At 41.9% G+C, this 21,386-nt stretch overlaps 2 protein-coding genes across 4 annotated transcripts in view; one reads left to right on the top strand and one right to left on the bottom strand.

Annotated features, from left to right (window-relative positions):
* Positions 1-209: 209 nt before the first annotated feature.
* On the top strand, positions 210-2,599 carry LOC306712214 (regulator of MON1-CCZ1 complex-like). Its single transcript, XM_079181389.1, has 9 exons — positions 210-294; positions 515-591; positions 958-1,042; positions 1,229-1,321; positions 1,422-1,526; positions 1,780-1,848; positions 1,928-2,015; positions 2,134-2,271; positions 2,373-2,599. Exons 5-9 carry the CDS (start codon positions 1,476-1,478, stop codon positions 2,450-2,452), a joined length of 426 nt encoding a protein of 141 aa, XP_079037515.1. The 5' UTR covers positions 210-294; positions 515-591; positions 958-1,042; positions 1,229-1,321; positions 1,422-1,475; the 3' UTR covers positions 2,453-2,599.
* Positions 2,600-4,128: 1,529 nt separating this feature from the next.
* The window catches only part of LOC306712202 (NLR family CARD domain-containing protein 3-like), a 48,345-nt gene continuing 31,087 nt past the window's right edge, over positions 4,129-21,386 (bottom strand). The window contains exons 2-9 of one of the 3 annotated variants that reach the window (XM_079181361.1): positions 19,900-20,067; positions 19,492-19,608; positions 18,534-18,631; positions 16,083-17,868; positions 10,444-10,617; positions 7,394-7,573; positions 6,515-6,691; positions 4,129-5,819 (exon numbers count right to left, since the gene is read on the bottom strand). In XM_079181361.1, the coding sequence (XP_079037487.1) occupies positions 5,798-5,819; positions 6,515-6,691; positions 7,394-7,573; positions 10,444-10,617; positions 16,083-17,868; positions 18,534-18,631; positions 19,492-19,608; positions 19,900-20,048 (2,703 nt within the window). In that variant the 5' untranslated portion in view covers positions 20,049-20,067 and the 3' untranslated portion in view covers positions 4,129-5,797. Of the gene's footprint in view, positions 6,692-7,393; positions 7,574-10,443; positions 10,618-16,082; positions 17,869-18,533; positions 18,632-19,491; positions 19,609-19,899; positions 20,068-21,386 lie in introns of all 3 variants that reach the window. The other 2 variants (XM_079181360.1, XM_079181363.1) reach the window with 2 other exon arrangements.

Below are 21,386 nucleotides of genomic sequence, written 5' to 3'. Positions count from 1 at the left end.
GTAAAGGTTTCTGTTCCACACTGTGAGGAACAACAACACAGTTGAACATCAGCTGCTTCATGTTCCTCTGGATCTGGAGCTTTGTGTGTGACAGGAGGACGTGGACTAAGGTGAACCACCGATCATCTGACCCTCAGACCCTCAGGAGCCCCCCAGGTCTGGGTCCTGACCCTCTGACCCCCAGTGTTCAACACCATCATCCTGGAGATACTCCAACCCAAACTCTCCCAGCTCACTGTGCCAGCCTCCACCTGTCAGTGGATCACAAACTTCCTGACAGACAGGACGCAGCAGGTGAGGCTGGGAAAGATCACATCCAGCACCCGGACCATCAGCACTGGACCCCCCAGGGATGTGTGCTCTCCCCACTGCTCTTCTCCCTCTATTCATGTATATATTAGTTTGACTTTGTGTTCAGAGTTATATCATTATACATCATATTGTTGGATAATATAGAGTCATATAGTCAGTGTAAAATGATTGTGTTTTTTTACTCCCTGTTTTTTGTCTGCAGGTGTTCGCGGTGCGTTCAGGTGGAGCCACAGGTGTGGTGGTCAAAGGGCCCGACGACAAGAGCAGCGTTGCCTTCAGGTACGCCCGCCTGCGCAGGAAAAATCTGAAGTGATTTAGAGATGAGACGAATATTAATATGAATACATCTGTGATGCATTGAGGGACGTTTTAACTCTTTTTATTCACAATTTATTTGTTTGCCTTTTCATCACAGAGAAACTAAAACATAGAATAAAAATAATAATAATAATTTAATTAAATAAAAATAAATAAATAATAGAAATATAAAATAAAGGATCTGGAGTGCTTTGTCTCCTCAAAAGCACTTTAACTTTTTATGGCCAATGTGCTGACAATAATCATAGATATTAATATATAACAATAATCATTCATACTGATCACTGTATGATTATATTATGTATGTTTGTGGTGTTTTCTCCACAGAATGGACGATAAAGGAGAAGTGAAGTGCATCAAGTTCTCTATTGGAAATAAGATCTTAGCGGTTCAGAGGACTTTAAAATCGGTGGTGAGTTTGAACAGAACGAGACGCTTCTTATTATAACAATAACAATAATAATAATAATAATGATCATAACCGTGTGACGTAATGTAACTTATTTTAAAGTAGCGTGTGTGTGTGTGTGTGTGTGTGTGTGTGTGTGTGTGTGTGTGTGGTCTGAAGACTAACTCTTGATGTCTTGTTCTTCTTCAGGACTTCATCAACTTTATACCCGACTATCCGCACACAGAGTTCACTCAGGAATGCAAGGTGTGACATTATCTTCAGTTCCAGATCACCGTGCAGGTAAAACTGATCAAACTCATCTTCACCCGTTTTATATTAAATGTAGATATAAAAGGTGACGTCGTCTCCTGATTAAATCAGACGGTTGTTTGTGTCTCAGCATTATTTGTACGAGTTGGTGATAAAGACGCTGGTGCAGCACAGCCTGTTCTACATGCTGCACCAGTTCCTCCAGTACCACGTCCTCAGTGACTCCAAACCTCTGGTGAGTCCAAACCTCCACCCGGAGCTTCTGCTCCCGTTTCTCCTCAAACTCACCAACTTAATGAGACTCAACTAAATGTTCATACGATGGAGTTAAACTATCTGGAAGGAGTCCTGAACCTTTTATTGTTGGAAATAAACAAAGATATCATTAAAATAAAGAGCTTAATTCATAAAAGGGAAACAAGGAAAACCTGAAATATACCATGAACTCATGAACGTCTCTTTATTAATGACCTTTCCTTTGTGTTCAGGCGTGTTTGCTTCTGTCTCTGGAGAGCACGTATCCTCCGGCTCACCAGCTCTCACTGGACATGTTGAAGGTATCACACAAAGCGGCTTCAAGAGAAGACAAACTTTATTTAAATCTCGTGGTTTTAAACATAGTTTTGTGTTTTTAAGCGTCTGTCTACGGCCAACGATGAGATCGTGGAGGTTCTTCTGTCGAAGCAACAAGTTCTGGGAGCGCTGAGATTCATCCGCAGCGTCGGTACGTTGACGCTTCATCTAATCTCTTAAAGTAGAATCTGATCACTTTAACTGAACTAATTATAAGGAAGCTCTGATTGGTCTGTGTGGATGATTGCGTAACCCTGCCCTGGTTTCAGGTGGCCACGACAACGTGTCGTCCAGGAAGTTCCTGGACGCGGCGCGACAGACCGGAGACCAGATGTTGTTCTACACCGTGTTCAGGTCCTTCCAGCAGAGGAACCAGCGGCTCAGAGGAAGTCCTGGATTCAACCCCGGTGAGAGGAAACTGATCCGAAGTCAGCTCAGTGTTTAACTCTGTAGGACGGACTGACCGTGAGCTTCAGTAACCTTCTGCCCCCCCCGCCCCCCCCCACAGGAGAGCACTGTGAGGAGCATGTGGTTCACTTCAAGCAGCTGTTTGGGGATCAGGCTCTGATGAAACCGTCCACCGTGTGAACCAGCAGGACCAGAACCAGACTGACTGAGTTCAGAAGAAGACCAGCACAGGGAACAAATCACCATCATCACCATCATCACCATCATCATCATCATCATCATCATCACCATCATCATCACCATCATCATCATCATCATCATCACGGGTTAAACACACTCGTATCAGTCCGTCTCTTTTCTATTGTTTGTTTATTAAAATAAACATGTTAACACCTGATCCATTAAAATCACAAAACATTCTGACTTCACGACTATATTCCCAAACCATTAAAACTCCAAAAATATTCAATATTTACACATTTATTTTATTATAAAAGTATTAAAACTAACTTCACTCTCAGAATATTTAAACTGCATTTCCTAAATGTGGGGTTATTAGTAGTTTAAATGAGTTAAAGGTGCTAAATTTAAAGCGTTTCTCGTGCCTCTGAACACATCAACGTGCACTAAATGGTACGCAGCCGGCCGGCTATGTGAACAAAGACAACACACACACACACACACACACAGAGACTTGTTCCTCTACTCTAGCAGACATTAGTCCTCTATATCTTCACACAGATAATATCTGTCTGCTGCTATAATAATGCTCTGAACATTACATTTAGCAGCTTTAATGTTTGAGGATCCTGAGCTGCTGCACGTCTCCGTGCACATCAGAAACACGGACTCTGACACAATCACTTCAAACAGGAAGATCAATAAACAGGTCTTCATAGGTTTCATGAATCAGAATATGAAACTGCTGTTAATATAGTTTGATGGTGAAACATGCTCACTGTAAGCGGATCAGGTGACGCGTCACCTTTGGTGAACCGGACCACGAACCGTATGACGGGTCGCCTGTACGAATGTTTTGTACATAAGACGTGAATAATGTGTTTATTTTCTATGATGATGAATTCATTATTGTGTAACTAATAATCTCACGTTTCTAAGCTCTGAACTGTGTGAAGAAATATTGTGAACGTGTTCAGCTAATAAAGGGTTAAACTACAGTCGTGTGATGTCTGTGGTCCGTACATCCTGCAGTGTGATCGGTTCACATCAGAACACAAGTTTACTGACGGGAAGTGAAGGCATCAACACAACTGAGGTCAAAGTAGTCGAACCTGTCGGAGAAAGTCATAAAAGTCACAGTAGAACTCTGCCTCTGCACCAGTGACTGCACCTCAGCTATCCTTCATTTATTCTCATGTTAAACTCTGTTATTTAAACTAATGGTGTCTGACGGTGGACGCTGAGTACCATCACTCATTTTTAAATACTAATTCATGAGGTTATGATTCATAATGTTGTAAATATCGTAACATATTTTGATCATATATATTATATTAAATTTAACACAAACAATAATGCTACAGTTGGTTAATAGTTTCTTCTAAATCTGCAGTTGTATGATTTGTTTATTCACGTTTAAATACTTGTTAATCTAAATGTCATGTTTGCATCACTACACATGAGATGTGAACGTGTAACTGAAGCAGCAGTGGAACATTTATTGATCTATGACATGGTGTCTCTAGAGATGAATCACACTTCAGTTCATGTTGATGAGAAACTGATTCATTGATCTAAATGTGCTTTAAAGTGTGTTAGTGAGCAGCGGACTGACTGTGAGCAGGTCTTTAGAGTCAGCAGACAAACACCTGGAATGAGTTCAACATTGCTTTTAATCCGTTTAGTTCATTACGGAACAAGAAAACATTTCACTTACAATCACATCCCTCTCATTTCTGTTATCATTTAGATGAATCATATTTTAGAATTTTATAGAGTGTTGATGCTTTGATATGAAATAAGAGCTTAAACACAGAATAACGTTTACAGGAATATAATGCAGCACTGACGAGACCGATACTACAACAGAAGGAGACCACAGACTTCACACTAGTTCACAGAATTAGAACCTGTTTCCAGTTTTACACTAATGTGAAAGTCAATGATACTTTGATTCCTGAAATAAAATCGTCAGAAATAGACGTTCAAGTGTCGCTCTGCTGCCTTCAGGACCAGGTCCCCATCGTTAGACTGGATCTGTGTTGGTTTTACCTGGTTAACCCTCCTGTTATGTTCGTTTTTTAGGTACAGCCATGATGTTCGCGGGTCAATATGACCCGGTGCAGGTTTAATCATCCAAAAGTTGTCAGAAACCAAAAAATCCTAATAAATATAGTTTGTACCTCATCACCAACACCCTTACTAACAATTCAATCAGTTTTTAGTGGAATGAAGTAATTCCCCCCTCCATAGATCATAGTTCAATGAGGGTAACTCACTCGTTTTAATGAAAAATACATGTTAAAACAATTTTTTAGGTACATTGGAAAAACCTAGATGTAAATTGCATTAGTCTACCATAACATGTATTTTCTTCTAAATTTTTTTTACATTTTGAAACTTTCTTTTTTTCATGGGGTGATGTAGATAAATGGAGAAGAGACACCTCTGCTGTTCAGGGTCATATTGACCCGCTCACTCAAAATCAAGCTAAATGAGTCATAAGGATTTGTATTGAAAGTAAACTGTATTTATGTTTATTTATAGTGTTAAGAAACACACATTTACAAAAATGAACAAGATATCAACACAATGAACGAGGTGTGTGTGTGTGTGTGTGTGTGTGTGTGTGTGTGTGTGTGTGTGTGTGTGTGTGTGTGTGAAATGGGGTGAAACATGTTGGGAGGAGTAAGAGATAGTTTGTCTCACATTTTCAAAGAAAGAAATGATCTAAACTTGACCCCTTTGATCCCTTATAGCCTCCACTTCACTGCCGGGTCAAATTGACCCCGAACATCATCTCTGTTATATAAACATGCAAGGGGGGGTTGCAAATACATGATTGGGTAGGACGCCCAAGCAACCCTTTCGTATGTTTCTCCCCTCTCCTGCTAAGTGTGGGTGGAGTTTTCCCGCGAGAAAAAAAAAGACAAGAAAAATTGTAAATATTTTTTCTAGATTTTCAAACTTTGAAACGGGTCAATTTGACCCGCAACATAACAGGAGGGTTAAATAAAGGTTAATGGTTCTTCAAACAACTATCATCCATGTAAAGGTCTAGAGGAGTAATGTCTACCTGAGCAGAGAATCAAGTTGAGAGCTGTGTGGAGGCAATCAACTGTTCATCTACTGTCATGTTGTCATGAACACAACTCATCAGCAGAGACACTTTAGGGTCACAACACATAAAGGAACCAAAGGACTAAACTAAATCCAGGTCCAGGTGCAGTGAGGAGCAGCAGGACTGGAGGAGTCCAGATCCTCTGATGATCCTCTGATCAGATCCAGAGGATCACAGAGATGATGTTGGACTCAGTCCCAGGGATCTGCCTCCCAGCTATCTTCCTACCAGCGAGGTCCCTTCCATCTGAGGAGAGAAGAAGAAGAAGAGATGAACGAGTGTTTGCAGAGACTCCCTTCATCAGCTGTCAGTCAGTGATGCAGCTCATCCAGTAGAAAGAGCAGCAGGACTTCAGTCCTTTCAGCTCTCATCTTAACGTATTGGAGTGAACACACTGAGCTCCAAGCTCACACACCTGCAGACACTTTGGACATCAAGTCTGTTCACTCTGCACATTTCACTCAAGTACACAGTGGAGATAAAGAGCTGAGGGTCCTGAACGCATCACGACTGCAGAAACAGAGAGGTGTTCACTGCTCACTGTAATGATGGGTTCAAAGCTGATAAAAACCACAGTCTCACTGACATTTGAACGTCTCATCTCTTTGAAATATTCCAATGAGAGAGAACAGATCAGATCAGATTGATGGATGAGGACCACTGTCTCTATACATGTTGAGATGCTGTCAGCTGATAAACAGCGGTATTTCCTGCAGACTTGAACACAACAACAACAGTCGTCTTCACATCAACTCAAACACATGATCACAACAAGCTTCTGGCTCGTCTGATTGGCTGACTTTCTGTCCAATCCTGAAGCCTGTCAGCGTTCTCCTCTCACAGCTTCACTGAGAAGGTTGGAGGTTTACAGGAAATACTGGATCAGTGTTTAGTTCAATACTGCTGGAACCAGCATGGACTGAGTCCAACCCTCTACTGACCTCAGAGTCTCCAGTCTACAGTGTGGACTGTTCACAAGATCACACAGCAGCTTCACATCTGAATCCTTCAGGTCGTTGTCTCTCAGATCCAGTTCTCTCAGATGGGAGGAGGGGTTGGACTTCAGAGCTGAGGCCAGAGAAGAACAGCTGATCTCTGACAAACTGCAGTACATCAACCTGAATAAAGAATAAATGATGAAGATAAGAATCCATTTATAATCCAATCAGATGTGTTCATGTTGTAAATGTGTAGCTCAACATGACTCTGTCCTCATCAATGAGCTTTTCTCTTTGTCGTTGTGTTATTGTGGATCATCATCATGTCAGCCTTCTACACACATCATCCAAATGTCACCACAACATTCATCACCTATTGATGTCAACACAGATGAACACCATGCTGCTGGTCTCAGTCAGGTCTGCAACTAGAGGATCAAGACTATATTGATCCTTTAAACAGCTGTTTTATGAAATATGACTCGATCTCTATGTGTGTGTGTGTGTGTGTGTGTGTGCGTGCGTGCGTGTGTGTGTGTGTGTCCTAAAGATCAACATCAATGATCAGATATTATTTGTGAAAACACATTTAAATGAACAGAAACCAAAAGAAACATTTCTATTCATCAAGTAAACGTCATCAATATAAAACAAGTATTAGTTCAGAGGATCTTCTGTCTACAGATGTGACCATTGACCAACAACTAGAAACATTCATTTACTTTAACAACTAACAGTGGACATGTTCTACAGGTTCTTTAAGAGAACATTCTTTTGTCACTGCAGAATAAAATTAGTTCAAGAAACATGAAAATATGAATAAAAACTAATTTACAACTTTATGGATGTAAGTTGTGTTTTTTCATAAATTAGTGAACTGACCTCAGAGTCTCCAGTCTACAGTGTGGACTCTCCACAAGATCACACAGCGGCTTCACTCCTGAATCCTTCAGGTAGTAGTTGTCACTCAGATTCAGTTCTCTCAGATGGGAGGAGGGGTTGGACTTCAGAGCTGAGACCAGAGAAGAACAGCTGATCTCTGACAACCTGCATCTCCTCAACCTGAATAAAGAATAAATGAAGAAGATAAGAATCCATTTATAATCCAATCAGATGTGTTCATGTTGTAAATGTGTAGCTCAACATGACTCTGTCCTCATCAATGAGCTTTTCTCTTTGTCGTTGTGTTATTGTGGATCATCATCATGTCAGCCTTCTACACACATCATCCAAATGTCACCACAACATTCATCACCTATTGATGTCAACACAGATGAACACCATGCTGCTGGTCTCAGTCAGGTCTGCAACTAGAGGATCAAGATCAGATCAGACCTGTTGGACTCAAAGACGGTTCATGACTTCATTGGTTCCATGAGCTTCTTCTTTGTGTATCTGGTAGCTTAGTAGCTTCATGTGTTCAACAGGAGAGGTCCACATGTGTTCAGGTGTGTCTTCATGTCATCTGTCCATCACCAGAGTTCTTGGTGGCAGTAATCATTCCTCCTGTCAGACTGAGTGTGAAGTGGTCCCTTCATAACACAACTACACTGAAGAAATCACTTCACAAGTTCAGCTGAAACTAATATGAAGCTTCAGCAGTCTGAGTCAGACGAACCAAAGTTACAGACTATTGAGGAGCAGATTCCCTCTTTGAGTTCCTCTTCCTCCACTGAGCTCAACAAGGAAACACTGAGTTCAACCCGCCTGCTACGTACTGCTGAGGAAGGTAGTACACAGTACATGTACACAGTACACATGTGTACACAGTACATTGTGTGTACATGTGGATTCACCATCAATTTAACTGACAATATTTAAAATCAACAAAGTTGATTTCTCTCCTCAAAAGTTCTCATTAGTGAATTTAATTATGAAATAGAACGAAGAATGTGCTGTTCCAGCGCTTTGCATTGTGGGATACAGAAGGAGAGGTAGACTGGAGATTCTTTCTGAATCAGTGAAACATCAGGTATTTCTGTCACACTGTAGATTTAGCTTTTGTTAGCATGCTACATGCTACATGCTACATGTTGGTCAAATCAGCACAAATTGCTCGTATAGTGTGAGGTTTCAAATACAGCCACTGTCAAACACAACAGACTGACTTGATACATGTGAAGCCTCAGATTAGTTGAGATCAACTTTACAAGTCATTTCTACAGAACTAGACTGTGGATTTAGTCCTGAACATCACAGACAGTGTGGACAGATTACAGACACCAAGAACTCTTGAATGGACGTTTGGACACGTGAGTGTTGTGTTGAGAAAGACCTGAACCAATATGAACCGGCCCTTTAAGAACAACATGTGTTTGTTGTTGCAACCTAAAGGTCTGTGTCTTCAGATAAAGAGACAAAACATGAAAACAGAACCACAGTTAGACCTGCTGTCAACAAGAACCTGGAAACAAGTTAGAACCTTAAACATCTACAGTTTGATGATGTCATTCATCATCATCACTTGTTGAAGAGCCACTTCCACTATGACTGGTCTCAGCTGACATCTTGTTCTAGTAATGACAACAGAGACTTGTGTTCTCAAAGCCTGCTCTGTGGAGACGTGTGGGCCTGTGTTAGGCTGCTGCTTATTACTCTGAGCTCTGCTTTAATCTCACCACAGCAGCTGTGTGGTTGTCTCTGTAGCAGCCTCATCAGCTTCTGATATCATGAAGATCACCACAGTTCACAACTTCACCTTCATTCAGCTTTGCATTCAAGTCTCTCTCTGTTTACACAGAGTTTGTATCTGCTGTCATCAGATCTTCATCCTCCTCCTTCATCTTCCTCACACACTCTACAGCAGGGGTCACTAACAGGCGGGCCGCGGTCCGGATCCGGACCCAGACGCCGTTGTATCCGGACCCAGGACCTAAAACCGATTCTATTTTGACGGAGCGCTTCTATTTTAACCGGCGCACCTTTTTCAGCCTTTACGGTACTTGTTCAGCGGTGCAGGAAACACGCCGACCAATGCGTTGTAAATCACATCACGTGATGCAGCTCAGCCAATCAGATAAGAGTATTCTGACAAGTTCACTGACTCGAGTCAGATGTTCACACACCGTGACACAGGGGGGGAGACGAGGAAAGAGAAAGAAGAATACGACAATTACGTGAGTCACAGTAGCTATTTCACATGACGTTCTCCAAATAGAGGAGAGTGGTCAGCGAGACCAGAGTCTATAACCAAGAATAGACACGAGAGGTTAATTCTCCACACGGGCAGTTTAAAATCAGTTTGTCTCACATGTTCAGAGACCACAACGATTATTCAAAGCGGTGAATGAAGCGATACTACGAGACAAAGAACAACTCTTTGGAGCAAACGTACCATCTCACATCTGAAATGAAGTCACAGAAAATAAACCTGAGATCAGAATCCGAACACATGAGTTCACTGTCCAATGATGTGACCAGAGACAATAGAGCTGAAACAAGTGGTTTAAAGACCACAGATGAAGTCCATGCTCACTAATGTATCTTTTTAGAATATAAGAAAAATATAATATTGATTTCTGATTGACATCACTTCAACCTGAATGAACTGAATTTAAAGCTGCAGGAAAATTCAGTGAAATTCATTTTTCTAAAATGAATTACTTTATTTTAAGATGCACATTTTACGAAAGCTTTCTGTCAGTTATTCTTTAATCCAGACATTATTTTACTTGAAATGAGAAAAACATTTATTGATGTATTTCTATGTATTATTTATAATTCATCCAGTTAAAAGAATAATAATTGTTAAAATATAATTGATGTGTATTTTCTTTATTTGACAGTTGTTGACACAGAGACGTTACTACTACTACGCTTCTAAATAGTGCAATAGTGCATCGTAATGTTCCGGGCCTTTGCCTGAGGAGATTTTGGTATTTTAATTGAACACCTAAATACAAATAAATACATACATAAATTAGTGAACTGACCTCAGAGTCTCCAGTTGACAGTGTGGACTCTCCAGTCCAGCAAACAGCGGCTTCACTGCTGAATCCTCCAGGTAGTTGTTACTCAGGTCCAGCTCTCTCAGATGGGAGGGGTTGGACTTCAGAGCTGAGGCCACAACTTCAACGTGAGTCTCTGAGAGTCCACAGTGAATAAGTCTGTAATGACACACATATTTCAACATATTGTTATGAAAGAGGACATTTAATATTTACTTCCTGCTTCCTGTTTTGATGAACATTAGCTCTTCACATCAGTGGTTCAGCTTATCTCATCTCACTGTGTTTCACATGAAACAATAACTCTCATCACTCTCTCTCCTCCCTGCAGACTTTTAATCTTTGTTTCTCTTTAATGTGCAGATGAAGGGAGACAAAGTGTGGTTACATTGAGGCTTCCATAATGTCCAGTCTGTCAGTGTGATCTGATCCCATGTCTGTCTCCACAAAGTCAGCATGAAGCCTTCTTCATTAGAGAAGCAGTTTAACAACTAGAGCTCCCTGCTGCTGTCAGGTTCACCTCCAACACATCCAGAGACAGCTGAACAATGTTACAGGACTGAGACACATTACTTGATATTATTAGACCTGTATGTGATTAAATGAACATATTCAACACAATTAAACCAAAGAGGCTGCATTACTTTCAACATGATGTCATCAGAAATATGTTTCCGTGAATCAGCATTAAACACATAACATGGTGTTCATGAGATCTTTATAAAAGAGTTTATTTCTGAGTAAAAGAACAAATTAAAAGATTTAAAAACAGGACGATGTAAAAAAACATTTAAAATGAAAAGTTGAATTCATGAACAATAAAATGCAACATTTCTCGGTTCAACACTCTGGAGTTTTACAGCGACAGTCTTTGTCTCGTATGAAGCAGTTTATGGAGGCTAATGTGGCTAATGCTAATGCTAAACCTCAGATATATATTGATGTGTAACTGACATCACTGAATCAGTTCTCTGATGTGATGACTTTTCTCTTCTTGTGCTACTAAATCACTGTTACAGCATTCAACATGATCAGAAACAGTTACATACTCAATTTAAATAATTATATTAATGATAAAAACATCCTTTATCTACACAGAACTTTAAAAAAGTGTTTTAAATATATATATATATATATATATATATATATATATATATATATATATATATAATAATAACTTTACTGCCCCTCATTAAATCCATGCTCTAATGTAACAGTGATGTTTTGTCAAAGCAGGAGATTCATATTTCTTTTCATAAATGAATATCTCCGTTAAGTGAATTTCTCTGATGTTTCTGACGGTGAGTAACAGACCTGGGTGTGTTTTTCTGGGTAGATTTAGTGATTTGAGGCCTTCAGGAAAACGCTGTTGAGTTATTTTTCAGTCTTTCTCTAACTGGGAATGTTGGTTTTGACAGAAGAAGAAGAAGAAGAACTCAAACATGTTTATGATGTAAAACTGTTTCTTATTATTAGTAGAACTATTAATACTGCTCAGTAAAAGCAATGTATTAAAATGTTTACTTTAAGTGAAGATTGTTTCCAAAGCATCAAAATACGGAATAATATGACATTAATAATAATATTAAGATTATTGTTAACGTCTGTTAAAGGTGGAGCTTACATGATGATGGATAGTTTAATAAATAATAATGATTCATATTTTAATTCTTAATTATTTTGTGAGTCAAATGTGAATCTTCAACATTTAACATTTGTCTGTCAGGTAAATGTAGAACTACAATGTTGTCCTCTGAAGTAGAAGTACATCACATTCCATCTGACCCTACAGGGTCTGGATCTTAGGAGACATACAAGGACTTCATGTGAACCACAATAACAATACTTCTTATTCCTCAGCTGGGTAAAGGTGAATTCTACTAAAGTAGAAATCTGAACTCCTTCATGGAGGCAACGGATAAAAGAATCAACATCCTGCAGTTGACCTGAAAAGATGTTGAATAGTTTGAGGAGGAAACCAGCAACGTATGAAAACATGTGGACTCTTTTCTGGCCTCACTGCTACCATCATTACAGCCCACTGGCTGTGAAGGAGTCTAACATGTGTCCTCCTGTGCTCTCATTGGCTACTTCATGCTGTCATACGAACTTCATTCACATACTTTAGGACCTCACATCTGACTTTATTGAAGTTTCTATATTAATACAAATTAAAAGTCAATTCATGTAAATGTATGTAAACAGTCTGAGGTAGAACCCTGAACTCAAGTTGGTTTGTTGTTGTTTTCTGGTCCTATCTTTAAGAAGGGGGCGTGGCCTGATACAGATGGTATTTAAACTCTTCAGCATAGTGTTAAAATAATCAGGTGTTACCTGTAAGTGTGATGATGTCAGACACCTTGTAGAAGCTCCTGATGTAATAATAACTAAAGTACATGAAGTGATGACTGTCACAACCCGGCTCTTAGGCCATGACAATTGACCTGAAAAGATGTTGAATAGTTTGAGGAGGAAACCAGCAACGTATGAAAACATGTGGACTCTTTTCTGGCCTCACTGCTACCATCATTACAGCCCACTGGCTGTGAAGGAGTCTAACATGTGTCCTCCTGTGCTCTCATTGGCTACTTCATGCTGTCATACGAACTTCATTCACATACTTTAGGACCTCACATCTGACTTTATTGAAGTTTCTATATTAATACAAATTAAAAGTCAATTCATGTAAATGTATGTAAACAGTCTGAGGTAGAACCCTGAACTCAAGTTGGTTTGTTGTTGTTTTCTGGTCCTATCTTTAAGAAGGGGGCGTGGCCTGATACAGATGGTATTTAAACTCTTCAGCATAGTGTTAAAATAATCAGGTGTTACCTGTAAGTGTGATGATGTCAGACACCTTGTAGAAGCTCCTGATGTAATAATAACTAAAGTACATGAAGTGATGACTGTCACAACCCGGCTCTTAGGCCATGACAAATATGGACAAGACACAGGGGGTGGTGGTAAATTAACGTATTTATTGTTAACCAAATAAGAAAGTAATTACCTTTGTGAAGTGTGTCGGTCAGTATATCAGTAGTGTGAGCAGGGATGTGTGTGGGATGAAGTGTGGGGTGTTGTCAGCGAAACCAAAGAAGACAAAACCAAAGTATAATCGGCAGCCACTGGCAGAGATCACTCCTAGTATGTCAGAGCACGACCAGGGCAGAGCAACACTGGAGCAGGGCTTTTATGCTCCAGAACCAGGTGCTCTGCATCAGGCAATCAGCCATGATGTTAGAGGCGGGGTCGTCACCCCCCCCCCCCCCTTAAAGTCGGTGTCCCCAGGGGATCACCGGCATACCAACCAGCCCACAGAGCAGAACTAACCAAACAAAAAAAAAACAGCACAACCTACGGCCATTGTACACACTACCCTTCCTATAGTTCCCCACCCAATCATCCGCAACCTCGAATAGAACAATACAACATGAAGTTGGAATGTCACACTGGTGACTAGCCAATATATAGGTGAGAGACCAAGTAATTTGCCCAATTTACAAAGTGCCACCAAATTACCCCAAACGCCCACCTTAGAGACCACCATCAGGCTCTGCACGTCGGTCACACAACTTCTCCATCTCACTCCGAGACACAGACGACCCCCCCCGTGCCACTATACTTCCAGCCACCAACAAAATACGTCCAAAACCATTCACATAGTCAACTGTGAGACTCACTGGCAACTCAGTACCAACACAACCACCTTTCAGCCCTGCCAAGAGACCCCACACAGAATGTCCAAAGATCAACACCTTTGGGCTGACGCCTGTACTCTCATGTACGCCCTCCCTCGCAGCCAACATCAACCATGGAAGCCCCTTTACTACCTCACTGTGTGACAGTGACACAGGAAGTTCAGACAGAGGTGGGACCCCCAAAACTATCCCAACCGTGTCGTCAGATGACACATCAGGGTCCGATTTGCCCATAGCACGTGCACCTTCGCAGGATGCAAAGACCTCTGGCAGCACTCTGGAGCTCTCGTCAGACACAAAAACAATTGGACAACATGTGATCACTGGTTCCGGAGGAGTGTCAGTCCACACTCTACTACCCGCCAAGCCGTTGCCCAAAATAAAGTGTATACCTTCGATCGGTAATGCCGGACGCACCCCAACAGCCACCTCACCCTTAACCAGCTCACAGTCAAGCACCATCTTATGCAAAGGAACAGGGAGAACCTCCAATCCCATCCCACGACTGAGAACACAGTCACCAGTATCCTCAGACAAAGGCAAAACAGAGCCCAAAACGTAGGAATCATAGGCACCGGTATCCCTCAAGATTTTAACCGGGACCTTCACCTCACTTCCTACAAGTGACACAAATCCACCGCGAATGAAAGGAGCATAGGCTGCCAAAACATCCTGGCCACAAGAGTGAGATTGAAGCCCATCAGCAACACCGCCGTTGTCTTTAACCGTAGCGACACAAGCAGCCGGCCAAACCTTAGTTCTCCCGCCGTTTGTTTTAGCCTGTAACACCGGACAATCCGCCTTCCAATGTCCTTCCTCCCGACAATAGTTACAAGTATCACTATTGTCAAAGTTGACACCCGTTTTAAGATCCGATCCAAAAAATCCAACCGTCTTTGACCGCATCTCACGCGAAACTGCGTCAAAACCACTCCCCCGCACACCAAAACCACCGCGAGCCACAGGACACTCTCTGAAGCTGCTCTTATGAAGCAACACGTGCTCATCAGCCGTCACAGCCGCCTCAGCAGCGGTCGTGATCTCCCGTTCAATGATATATGTTGCAATACGATCTGGAAGACCACTTTTAAACTGCTCCAAAACCATCAAATCACACAAATCGTCAAAAGTCGTCACGCCAAGTGCAGTTACCCATCAAAAGCACAAAACCACACGTTCCCAAATCGTTACCCAAGCCACAGCACAAGACGGGAAAAAAGACGGACGAGCCCCCAATTTGTCACAACCCGGCTCTTAGGCCATGACAAATATGGACAAGACACAGGGGGTGGTGGTAGATTAACGTATTTATTGTTAACCAAATAAGAAAGTAATTACCTTTGTGAAGTGTGTCGGTCAGTATATCAGTAGTGTGAGCAGGGATGTGTGTGGGATGAAGTGTGGGGTGTTGTCAGCGAAACCAAAGAAGACAAAACCAAAGTATAATCGGCAGCCACTGGCAGAGATCACTCCTAGTATGTCAGAGCACGACCAGGGCAGAGCAACACTGGAGCAGGGCTTTTATGCATTATGTAAAATACTGCTACATGTTGTGATGAAAGCTCAAACACAACCTCTAAAGTCCTTCATTTGTTTCACCAGGTTTGCATGTCGCCTCCATCACCCAAAGGAAGATAAATAGAGGAAGAATGATATCAATATAAAATATAACAATCATGAGGAATAAATAGAATAACTGTGTTCATTAACTTCACAGTGAAAACTAAACCAACTGAAACTGAAACATGTTTTCACTCGCAGCATTTCAAACATCAAGAACATCTGTGATGAAATATAACTGAATTATAATTTAGTATTAAACAACTGGAACACTATTTTAAGAATGTGAATTTCATAATGTCTATATTAGAAGAACTAAACTACTGATCTACACTGATTCATGAAGTTAATCACATCTGGACTTACCGAGCCTTTCTGCAGTTCCTCACAGCTGGAATCAGTCTCCGTCGTCCCTCCTGTGTTGTGTTGTACTTCTCCAGGTCCAACTCATCCAGAACCTCCTCTGACATCTGCAGCATGTAGGCCAGAGCTGAGCAGTGGATCATTGAGAGTTTTCTCTTTGATCTCTTCTTCAGGAACTCTTGGATCTCCTGATGTACTGAGAGCTCGTTCATCTCCATCAGACAGTGGAAGATGTTGATGCATCTGTCAGGAGAGATTTTAATTTTCCTCATCTTCTTCAGGTTGTTGATGGCTCTCTGGATGGTTTCTGGACTGTTGTCTGTCTGACCCAGCAGGCCTCCTAAGAGTCTCTGGTTGGACTCCAGAGAGAGGCCATGAAGGAAGCGGACAAACAGGTCCAGGTGGCCATTTTGACTTTGAAGGGATTTCTCCATGGCTCTCTTCAGGAAGTCCTCCAGAGATAAATACTTGTCATCTTCTCCCATGAAGTCCTTCAGTACCTCTGTCTTCCTGTTTGTGAAACAGTGGAACATGTAGACTGCAGCCAGAAACTCTTGAACACTCAGATGAACAAAGCAGTAGACTGTTTTCTGGAAGATCACACTCTCTCTTTTGAAGATCTCTGTACAAACTCCTGAGAACACCGAGGCCTCCGTGACATCAAGACCACACTGCTCCAGGTCTTCTTGGTAGAACATGATGTTTCCTTTCTCCAGATGTTCAAACGCCAGCCTCCCCAGCTTCAGAAGAACTTCCCTGTCAGCCTCCGTCAGCTCCTGAGGACTCGTCTCATGTCCCTCATGGTACTTCTGCTTCTTCCTCTTTGTCTGGACCAGCAGGAAGTGTGAGTACATGTCAGTCAGGGTCTTGGGCAGTTCTCCTCTCTGGTCTGTAGTCCACATGTGGTCCAGAACTGTAGCAGTGATCCAGCAGAAGACTGGGATTAGACACATGATGTGGAGGCTCCTGGATGTCTTGATGTGTGAGATGATTCTGCTGGACAGCTCTTCATCACTGAACCTCCTCCTGAAGTACTCGTCCTTCTGGGGGTCGGTGAAGCCTCGTACTTCTGTCACCCTGTCAACACGTGAAGGAGGGATCTGATTGGCTGCTGCAGGTCTGGAAGTTATCCAGACGAGAGCCGAGGGAAGCAGCTTCCCCTCGATGAGGTTCGTCAGCAGCACGTTGACCGATGCCTTCTGTGTGACATCAGACACGACCTCATTGTTGATGAAATCCAATGAAAGTCTGGTTTCATCCAGACCATCAAAGATGAACACAACTTTACAGACAGAGAGCTTCTCTGCTGGGACCTTCTGTAATGTTGGATGGAAAACACGGATCAGCTGGAGAAGACTGTACTGCTCATCTTTGATCAAGTTCAGCTCCCTGAACGAAAGCAGAACCACCAGACTGACATCTTGGTTCTCCAAACCCTCGGCCCAGTCCAGAGTGAACTTCTGCACCGAGAAGGTTTTTCCAACTCCAGCGACGCCGTTCGTCAGAACGACTCTGATGCGTCTCTGTTGGTCAGCTGAGGCTTTGAAGATGTCGTGGCACTTGATCGGAGTGTCATGGAGGGTCTTCTTCTTGGAAGCTGACTCCAGCTGCCTGACCTCATGTTGGGTATTAACCTCTTCACTCTGTCCCTCTGTGATGTAGAGCTCAGTGTAGATCCTGTTGAGGAGGGTTCCACTTCCTGTTTCATCACTTCCTTCAGTCACACGTTCACATCTGTTCTTCAGACTGATCTTATGTTCATCTAAAACCTCCTGCAGACCACTATCTCCTGAAACAGAGAAACCAGAGAGAACATATAAAGAAGATATGATATTGATTTGACTAAAACAATCAGTGAACAATGAAATCAGGCTGATATCTGAACCTACAAACGGGGACACGTGAGTGAAAGTAACTTTCAGTTAGATTCAGTTAGAAGCTACTAAAGTAGTGAGATGTGAACACAGAGAGCTTTCTCTCTGGTCACCAGCACAGACAGTGTTGATCCAGTCAGTGTAGCTACAGACGTGGCTTTGGTTTGAGGGAGGAGACCGTTATTGAGAACATTACATCAACTATGTGTTGATTGTTCTTATTTCCTGTTTTGTTGAGCTGTAGCCGACAGACAAAGTTAACAGAGCGACTGTTAAAAGTCCAGTTATAAACGACGTGGATCAAAGATGTGTGTCTGTGTTTTAGTTGTTATAAATACATTCATCCTCACATTGAGTTCATATTCCTCACACAGAGCCTGTTGGTTATATTGCCCGGATCGATCTGCTCTTTGAAACACACCGCGGCTCCGTCAAAAAACAGACTAGGACCGTCTATGAATCAATGAGACCTTCTTCCTTTGTGTGTTTACATCCTTCAATCCAACAAGTGTCTCTGTATTAAAACAACACGTCCTGTTTCCAGACATGAAGACATCAGCAGAGAAATGGACAGTCTTACTTTGGACACTTCTGGTCTCACTGGCTGTCTGCAGTCCAGCTCTGGTTCTGGATCTGGACGTCAGCTCCTCCTCAGAATCATGACTCCTCTTCTTCTCTCTGTAAAGACATTTATTTAGAACTAAAATGATTTGTTGGTTGTTGATGAAAAACATCCAGATGTGGACTAAAGTGTGTAGAAGCTCAGATGTTCACAGAGAACAGTTAAAGTGTTACTTTTCTCTTTGAATTCAGCGTTCAGTCTGTCATGAAAATGTTCTTTTATTGAAACTCTCCTGCTTTCATGAACTCTAATCAGCTGCTTTTCCTATCAGGCTGTCTGATGAAACATTTAGTGATCTGTCTGTAGTTTGTTTATAACTAACTCAACACTTCCTGCAGCTCCTTCACAGTAAAAGTCCTCCATTAAAGAGAGCTGATCATGTCCTTTACTGTGTCACAGTGTCTGTGATCAGCTCAGCTTGAGTTGGTTGTGTTTGAACTGAGGTCAGAAGAGGTTTACATGTTGTGGTGGACCAACAGTCTAACACACAGCATGTAACAGTGGAGTCTCAGGTTCAAGTCCACACACTTTCCTTCTTCATGTCTGTTTTCTGTCACTTTCTACTGTCAACTATCAAATGAAGGATCAATTCAAACGTGATGAAAACAGAAGAGCTCCAAATGTACAGTTGACCATTTCCTGTCTGGTTTTTGTCAGCAGAGAACTTTTACATCAGTTCTGCTCATGATGTTTGTTCTAGACCTTCAGGATCAACATCTGGAGGAGAGAGTCTGAACTCAAAGGTCCACTTACTAAAGATTTAAAGCTTCACACTGAAAGCTCTGAATCTGTAGGAAGTGAACCTTTGAGCTTCATCTCATGAAAATATAATATAAATCTTTGAGCACAACATTTAGTCTTCATCCTCAATGCATCATCTTCATCAGGTCAGCTCACAGTAAAAACAGTCTCTTACTGTGTGTCTGAGGGTCCAGGTTCACTACTGAAGTCTGGAGGTTCACCTCTGGACCGATCACTCTTCATAGACAGACAGATGGATCCTGGAGACTCTGCTCTCTGTCTGGACTGAACTCTGCAAACATCAAGATGATTTTATTCAGAATGAATCTTTGAAAACAACAAAGACATTCAAGTAGATCTGAATACACAAACTACTGTTACTGCAGATATTTAGAAGCTTTTAAAGTTTGTAGTAGTCCTCTTAGATTACATCACAGCTTTTCTAGGTGACTGACAGCTGTCACTGCTACTAAGAGGAAGAACCTCAAACTCAACTCAAAACCTCTAAATCTACAGAGAACACTGTCAGAGGTACAGGAACTGAAAATGACTCCTATGAATGAGTTAGTAGAAGTTCTCTTACTGTGTGTCTGAGGGTCCAGGTTCTTTACTGAAGAATGGAGGTTCATCTTTGGACCAATCACTCTTCATAGACAGACAGCCGGAGACTAGAGACTCTGCTCCGTCCTCCTCTTCCTCCTCTTCCTCCTCCTTCGTCCTCTTCCTCTTCATCTTCTGATCTGAAGTCAGTCTGAGAGTAAAACATTAACACTGACTGTGAGCTCATGACACAAGAATCAAGAGAGAACAGGAATTGACACACACACACACACACACACACACACACACACACACACACACACACACACACACACACACACACACACACACACACACACACACACACACACACTTTGACAGTAAAACAATCACATGTTGGATCAACACTCACCCTGCCTCAGCCTTCAGCTTCTCTCCTTCTGCTCTGTGACTCAAAATGGAGTCTGAACTTTCTGATAAACACATCAGGGTTCCTCCCTGTTCTCATGTATCTGGATCACATGACCACTGTAGCTCCGCCCCTCTTCATTTACAGGAAATCAGGTGAGTTCCTGTAGAAGTGTGTGGGTGTGTTGAGAGGTGAGTGAGAGAGAGAGAGAGGCAGCCGGTAAGAGAGCTGAACTTTGCAACAACTGAGAGAGTGTTTTCTGTGTGACAGGAGGACGTGGGTTAAGGTGAACCAGCTTTCATCAGACCCTCAGGACCCCCCCAGGTCTGGGTCCTGATCCTCAGGAGCCCCCAGGTCTGGGTCCTGTCCCCGTCTCTTGTCCCTTTACACAAACAGTTTGACATCCTGAAGGACTCTGGTGACTCCATAATAGGTCTCCTATCCAAACACAAGGAGCACAGTCAGTGGGAGCAGGAAGCCCAAACAGTCACTTGGTGCCACCACAACAACCTGCTGCTCAACACATCCAACATCCATCCAGATCCAGAAGAACTCACAGCTGTAGGACATTCATCTGGTGACCTGTGGACAAGATGTGAAAACTGGTTCCTGAGTTGTAACTCTTTTTAATCATCCAAACAAAGACGGTACAGAAATCAAACATCTCCTTGTTCAGTTTGTACATTAAGCTACATTTTTATTACATTGGTCTCATTAGTTATATTTGTTTCTGTTGATGTTTCACATCCTATAAAACTGGTACAAATATATTCATCAACAGACAGAATGAGTTTCCAGATGTTCAGAAGAGTCTGTGGACTCTGGAAACACCTTCAGGACTGATGGAGGTGTTGCTGAAGGACTTTCTGGATCTTTTTTTAAAGACTGGAGGATATTTGTTTGTCACAAAGTCGTCTGCTTAGTTCAGTGACTCTAATTTAACGGTAAGACACGAGAGGCACAAACGTTACTCTAAAATATACTAAAATACATAATAATGTGACGTTAGCCCACATGAAGCCACAACAGCTCTGATCTTTGCAGGAGATGAACTATTGACTGAAAGTCACGATTGTGACTTCATGAACTAATGAAGTCCTGATATCAGGATGACGATGATG

This window comes from Pholis gunnellus (assembly GCF_910591455.1).
Source record: "Pholis gunnellus genome assembly, chromosome: 20".
NCBI lineage: Eukaryota > Metazoa > Chordata > Actinopteri > Perciformes > Pholidae > Pholis > Pholis gunnellus.
The sequence above is the reverse complement of the archived record's forward strand: the minus strand, read 5'-3'. Positions and strand labels throughout refer to the sequence as shown.